This window comes from Halyomorpha halys, unplaced genomic scaffold (genome assembly GCF_000696795.3).
Source record: "Halyomorpha halys isolate HHAL.00 unplaced genomic scaffold, Hhal_1.1 Scaffold139.1, whole genome shotgun sequence".
Taxonomy (NCBI): domain Eukaryota; kingdom Metazoa; phylum Arthropoda; class Insecta; order Hemiptera; family Pentatomidae; genus Halyomorpha; species Halyomorpha halys.
The window spans coordinates 846436-853509 of NW_027109183.1; the positions used below are offsets into that span (position 1 = coordinate 846436).

General features: G+C 29.3%; 1 protein-coding gene across 1 annotated transcript in view; it reads right to left on the bottom strand.

Annotated features, from left to right (window-relative positions):
* Positions 1-6526, bottom strand: part of LOC106678392 (nuclear receptor corepressor 1) — a 55737-nt gene extending 49211 nt beyond the window's left edge. Inside the window, exons 1-3 of the mRNA XM_014416872.2 lie at positions 6395-6526; positions 4936-6287; positions 4770-4858 (exon numbers count right to left, since the gene is read on the bottom strand). Of these exons, the coding sequence (XP_014272358.1) occupies positions 4817-4858; positions 4936-6255 (1362 nt within the window). The 5' untranslated portion in view covers positions 6256-6287; positions 6395-6526 and the 3' untranslated portion in view covers positions 4770-4816. The remainder of the gene's footprint in view (positions 1-4769; positions 4859-4935; positions 6288-6394) is intronic.
* Between the last annotated feature and the right edge of the window lie 548 nt (positions 6527-7074).

Genomic DNA, 7074 nt, shown 5'->3' on the forward strand with positions numbered 1-7074 from the left:
CCTCCTGTCCTACAGTATCCTTTCTAAATACTCCACTAACACCGGTTGAACAGATTCGATACTTAGGACTTGACAACTTGACAAGAGAAAAACTTGGAATCCACATACAATACTGAAACGACAAGAAACTGCTCGTAGGTTCCGATTGCTACAAAACCTACTTGACAAACGCTGTAAACTTCCCATTCACTACAAAAAATTAGTATACACTAGGATAATCAGACCAATTTGGATATACAGAATTGAGCTCAGGGGCTCTACCAAACCACACAATTCCTCCTGCATCCAATCCTTGCAATCCAAAATCCTACATAAAATCCTTGATGCCCCTTAATACGTTAAAAATAAACTCATCCACAAAGACCTTAACATCCTATTTGTTGCAAATTTGGCCCAAAACAGATACGCATACAGATACTTTTCATTTTAAACTCCTTACCCATCCTAACCCATTAGTTCTTAATCTCTCATCCTTAACAATACCTGATAGTCATCCGAGGCGTCTGAAAAGAAGATCCCATGCGACCTCCTAATTTAAATTAATGCTTGAAGTACCACAAACGGGTGGTTTCTTCCCAAGATCATCAACTGTTTTAAACATTACTCTAATTTACTTATTGTATTTATTATTTGTACAGTTGTAAATCACATTAAATAGATAAATAAAATTTTAAAATTTTTTTATAAATAATATTGATATTGCTATAATATCAGAAACCAGGTTTAAGTTTAACAAATATGTGAATTTCCCTGAGTATTGTAACATAAGGAAAGATAGAGATAATGGCTGGAGGGAGTAGCCATTTTGAACAGGAATAAATTCACTTTTTTACAAATTTTAAATTCCAATAGGATAGATAAATGTGGATGTAGTAGCTCTTAGAGTCGTACTTAATAATAATTTTAAAATAAACATAGTTTCGTATTGTAACCCTCATAAAACCTTAATAGTTAAAAGTCATTGGGAAAAATGTATTACGAGTTTTGATTTCACATTATTTTTTCTGAAGACACAAATGTTTACCATTATCAGTAGGGCAGTAATTTTTTTGATAAAATGGGCAGTGACTAAATATCTGCCATAGAAAATTCAGATTTAGTACTGTTGAATGATGGATCCGCAACATATGTAAATACTAAGAACTAGACTAATAATATTGCACTGGATATCACTCTCGCTCACCTAATTTAGTAAATAAAATATAATGGAAAGTTCATGATGATCCCTTAGGTTTCAATTGTTTACCCATTGTTATGAAGATTTATAATATAAATACCAACAAAAGCAACATATCAGTTTAACAAACCAATATCATCATAAAATGGCAAATAAACATTACTAATTGGGAAAAATACGAAATATCCATATCAAATAATTCCATATAAAATCTTATGTACGACCAGTTCATAAAATTTTTTAATAATTTTTATGCAAAGATAATACCAACTTACAGAAAAAAATTTAGTAGAGGTTGGTGGGATAATGAAAGTAGTATTTCAGAAAAAATTGGAAAAATGATTACAAAGCATAAAAAGAAGCGGGCACCCAAAAAACATTTTTAACTTTTAATAAAAGCAGATGTGGAATACAAAGGACTCACCAGAGATAAACAAAATGATTCTTGGTGAAAGTTTTGTGCAAGCAACAATAAATCCACCCCGATGAAAGAAATTTGGTACGAACACCCTTCACTTAAAAACTGTAAAACTAGTAACCGCTTACCTTTTACAAATGATGAATAGCAAGATGAGTTTATGGACATTCTGGCCCGTGCATTAGTCATTTTAAAAAATATTTTAATTGTTGATAAACGACGAGTTCTTTAAAGAAAATTTTCAACTAATGAAAGAATATACCCAGAAAGAATTTAGAAATTCTTAAAAAAGAATCCAAATACAACTCCAGGACTAAATAATATACACTATAATATATAATGTTAGATAATCTGCCTGGATTAATAAAAAATACTTATTAACATTTTTAAATGATTTTGGCAATCAAATATAATACCTAACTCATGGAAGGAGTTCTGTGTTATACCAATTTTGAAACCAGATAAAGAATTATAAATCCAAATAACGCTATCTAACATAGACTGATCTCATTAAGTTGTGTGTACTACAGATATTTGAAAGGATGATAAAGCATTGAATGGAATGGTGGTTAGAAACTCATAATAAGTTACCGAACTGGTAATTATTTAGTTATTTTAACAGAAAACTAAATTGTAATCAGCACATTTAGAAAATCACAAAGGAAAAATTGGGCATTTTAAAAATTATTAGCAATAACAGTAAATAGGGAGCAGATCCTAATATATTTTACATGAGAACAATAAGATCAATATTCGATTATGAAGCCACAATTAACAGTGAGGCTCCAATATCGCATTCGTGTAAGTTAGAGATGCCTTTTTAAATCAAGTAAGCGAACTACTCTTAAACCTCAAATGACAACTACTAATGGTTAGAATATATTTTTTTAAAAACATAACCCAGTTTGGCAGAAAAAGAAATATACTCCATTAGTTTATAACAGTTTTATAAAATACCATCAATCATTACGTAATGTGTGTTCAACTAAAAGAGTTCCTCGATATTAATTACATTATGAAATACTATTGCAAAAATTTAATATACAAATAAGTCAGTAAAAATGCATTGCCTTATTCATTGATAACCCCTACAATTAAGGCTTTGCTTGTGAAAATGGCCTCAACAGATTCATACATGTATACATACATACACACATATATATTTCAATCACTCCTTTCAGTATTAATTCTCCACTGGCTGTTCATCTCATGCTGTTGAATTATATGCCATCTTAGAAGCCCTCAAATACATTAATCAATCCACTGAATATAATTTTGTAGTTTTAAAAGATTGTAGGAGAGCAATATCATTACTAAATAATAATAAAAACAAAAAAATCAGGAAATAATAAAAAAAACCATTAACAAATAATAAAAGGAAATAAACAAATAATATTTAAATGGATGAAGGGTCACTGGGATCCTAGATAATGAGGCAGTTGATAAAATTGCTAAACAGGGAACCTGGTAGATTCAAAGCTGCCTTTCACTGATTATTATAAAAATGATTAAATTAGATCAGAAAAAAAAATGGAAAAATCAATGAATAACTCCTTCTGGGCCCTGCTTTATAATAAAGTACAAACTAATACTATTAGTCTTGTCGATTTAACTTAATACGGTTACACTGAAAAAGTACAATAGTAACTGGTACTTTAGTACTTTTTAATTCCTGTAATATCACTAATAGTCCTCCCTATAATGAAAAAAAAAGTATTAGTGCAATTAACAAGTTGTTTCAATACTTGTATTTTTAACTAATACTATTAGCATACACATGGTCAATCAGCGATCTTTCAGCAACTTATAATTAAGTGTGACCACACTGTTTTTTTGGCCAATATATGTTATTGTAAAATTGAAATTAACTTTGCAATTGTTCTAAAGGGACCTAGTCCTACAATAATAAACTATTTTTCATTTCATTTAATTTTATCATTCGAAAACCATAGTTCTCAAAAGCAAACATAAGGAAAGACATCATAAAAACACCTTGCACTGAAGAAGGTAAGTTAATCAGAGAATTTAGAATGTTACATGATGCGACTAAACATAATTGTGTGAATCCCACAGCAAATATAATGTATGTTTAAAGTTGTACAGCTTATTAATGAAATAATCCCTAATAAGTTAATTAGCTAGAGCCAACTGGTAAACATTTGAAGGGTACACTCAAAAAGTAAGCAGGGGGACTGCATAAATGCTGATCTAGCAGATTTGGATTTGAACAGTGGTCAGTGGACAGATGTGTCTAGATAATTGGTGATATAACCATCAACCATTCGTGTTCGCTAAGCGTTTTATTCATTTTTTTATTATATTTAAATAGGATAGATACTTTTTCTGGAACCCCCACTCCATTAGAAAACTGACAGCAAGAAACATCGCAAGCGGCTGGGCAGGAAGGCTGAACAGGAGAAAATAAAAAAATACATAAGTCCAGCTGAACTCTGTTCAGACATGGCCAATGCACACAATAGGAAACAAATGGAATTCAGAGTCAATTGTAGCTCCAGTTCAAATAATTTATAACTATAATTCTTTTTAAAATATTTTTTATCCCTGAAAAACAATATTGCTGCAATAATTAATTGAAATATTGGTTAACAAAAGAAAATTTAAAAATACATTCAAGCATTACTAAAAATAAGTAACTCAAAGTTGAAAATTTTGTTTATTTTTTGCCACCTAAAATAAGTTATTACTATTCAAAAGCCAATAAAAACATTATGTAAGTGTTTACTTTTAAATACTTGTTTCTAATTAAGAAGATTTAGTCAGTGAACAGTTAAACCCTCTGAGCTTGCCTATTTATGTGGAAAATTAATAAATGGCTAGTCCTTAAATTAAGAATCAAAGTATAAATGAATAACATTAATAAAATAAAATGATAAAATTTGGTGGATGATTATGATAATTGATCAATAGGAATGCTAATTTAGTTAATAACAAAAAAAATATCTGCATATTCATATCAAACAATATTCTCCGAAAAAAGTAACTGAACAATAATGTTAATTATCATAACCATCATAGTTAATTAAAACCATGATCAATAAATTAATAGTAGCTCAAGAGAAATTAAGAGTAAGAGATTTGAAGCGTTTATCTTTAATAAAAATAAATTTTACTAAACAACAAATTAACAACACAATTATAAAAATTGGTACTTACTAAGCACTGAAGAGTTCATATCTGATCTTTTTAAGTGTTTATCATACCTACTTTTCCTTAGAAATATTTGATGCTGGCAGTAACTGGAGCTGTGAATTAGAGTTGATTGTAGTGAAAAAAATGGATACTAATAACAAATTTTAATGAAAGAAATATATATATTTACCTTTTCATTGACAACACATGATTGCTGTAAACAAATATGCTCCATTTTTTTGGATTTGTCAGATATTTTATAGTTTTCCTTTTTTTTGGTAAGGTAATAATACTGAATACAGTCACCAATACTCTTTTTATCCAGAAAAGAAGCAACTCGTCCAAAATCCTTCGAATACTGAATGAACTTTTCTTTAAATAATGCTTTTTCAGGAGAGGTCCATAAATTTAAAAAATCCTTCTCACCTGTTAATTTTACACCTGCCATTAAATTATTGCAGTTATGGAAAAATTTACCCCTTTGTTCAGAGTCCAACAATAATGGTGGATGAGCTGAAGATGATTTTTGCAAAGTATATTCTGCATTTTCAATCTGTAATCTGTGCAGAATTCCTTGATAATCTGCTTCACTTATAACATGATTCCCAGTTCTTTTGAATCTCTCTTTTGTTAATTTCTTGTTTTGTAATTCTGGAAAAACAGTTTCAAAGTAGTTTCTATTCTTGGTTTGCTTTGATTTATGTCTACGTGAATTCTCAACCTCATTCACATTATTTTTCCATTTGCAAGTCAAATGAGAATAAAGTCTAAGCATAGATTTTTGAGTCTCCACTCTTTCAACACATTTTTTTCGCAAAAACATCATTAACTTTTCTTTAAATAAAATATAATGTTTCTTATTCTCATGATAAACAGATGTATCACAGGGTTGATTATACAAAGGAAAATCTAATTTCGGACCTAAATTGAGCATAATACTATGGGCTTCATAAGCTTTTTGCTGATTTTCTGCAATCACCTTCTTAAATAAACTATAATTGACAGACTTTGAAACTTGTTTTAGTTGCTCAACAGAGGGCTTCTTTTCAACTTCAATCTTTCTCCTTTTTACTAATTCAGATTCAATTTCAGCAATTTTACTATCAACTTTGGTTATATTTTGTAGAATATTGGTTTTGGTAAAATATAAATCAAAAGAGTGAAGGGTTTTGTGAGGTGGAATAGTTGAAGATTTCCAATCTACAAGTTGAGGGTAAGACACATTTTGGTGCTTTCTCCAATAAAATTGTTGCACAATTATATGTTTCACAGACTTGAAACGTTTTTGGGGTTTGCCCTTCCGAGTTACATAGCTATTATGGTGTTTGTTTTGATAAAATGCAGGTAAATAAGTAGGGTTTGGTAACAATGGTGAAATTCGGGGTCTCTGATGTTTCCTGATTAAATTCAAAGCATGTGTACTTTCAGTTATAAGGTTTGAATTTCTTAAAACATCACTTGTATCTTGACTACAAGACGTGGGTGGTCCCTCAACCCTCTTAGAATGCATGTTTAAAGATAAATTAATTCAATTAGCAGTGCCTAAAAATACGGAAAATATACTACTTAATATTCAGTATAGTTTTTAAAAACTAAGAGAAGTTATATCCATTAAACAGCCCAGTAGAGTGACGTAAAACTTTACTTACCAAACATAAACAGAAGACATGGAATGATTCAAGCAATGGTGCCAAACACGAAGGAATAGAAGAATATTCTTAGTATATTACTTTCGCTTAATTAGTCACGGTTTTTAATCCTATACTTAATATTAACCTTCAATATTACTACAACAAAAAAAAATGTTAGCTAAAAATATTTAGAATACAAAATAATTTTGGATATTATTGTTTTACAAAAGCTATAAAATAAATATTTATTAATCAGTGATAATACAAGAAATTAAATATAGAATATTTTGGAAAGTAATAATTGAGAAATTAAACTGAATATACTTTAGCTTATATAGAAATGTGTTGAGCCCGCCTAAGAACAGACAAGAGGCCATTTAGTTTGTTCAGACAATGGAGGTACCTGTTCAAGAAGTTTACTGAGTAATAATTTACTTTATCTTGACTAAGTTATATTGATATATATTACTAAATATTAACCTATATCTTCGATACTTTTTCAATAATATTTTCTATTAGAAAAGTTAGGCGAGTATAAAATAAATTATCTTTGTTTAGTTCGTTAAGAAAACGATAGTCAGCGTTTGAGTACTTGATAAACTTTTTTTTACTTAATAGAATATACCCTTAGTAATTCTTAGAATTTTCTTAAATTCGATATTGATTGTAAAAAAAAATCTCCCAAGATTGAATTACCA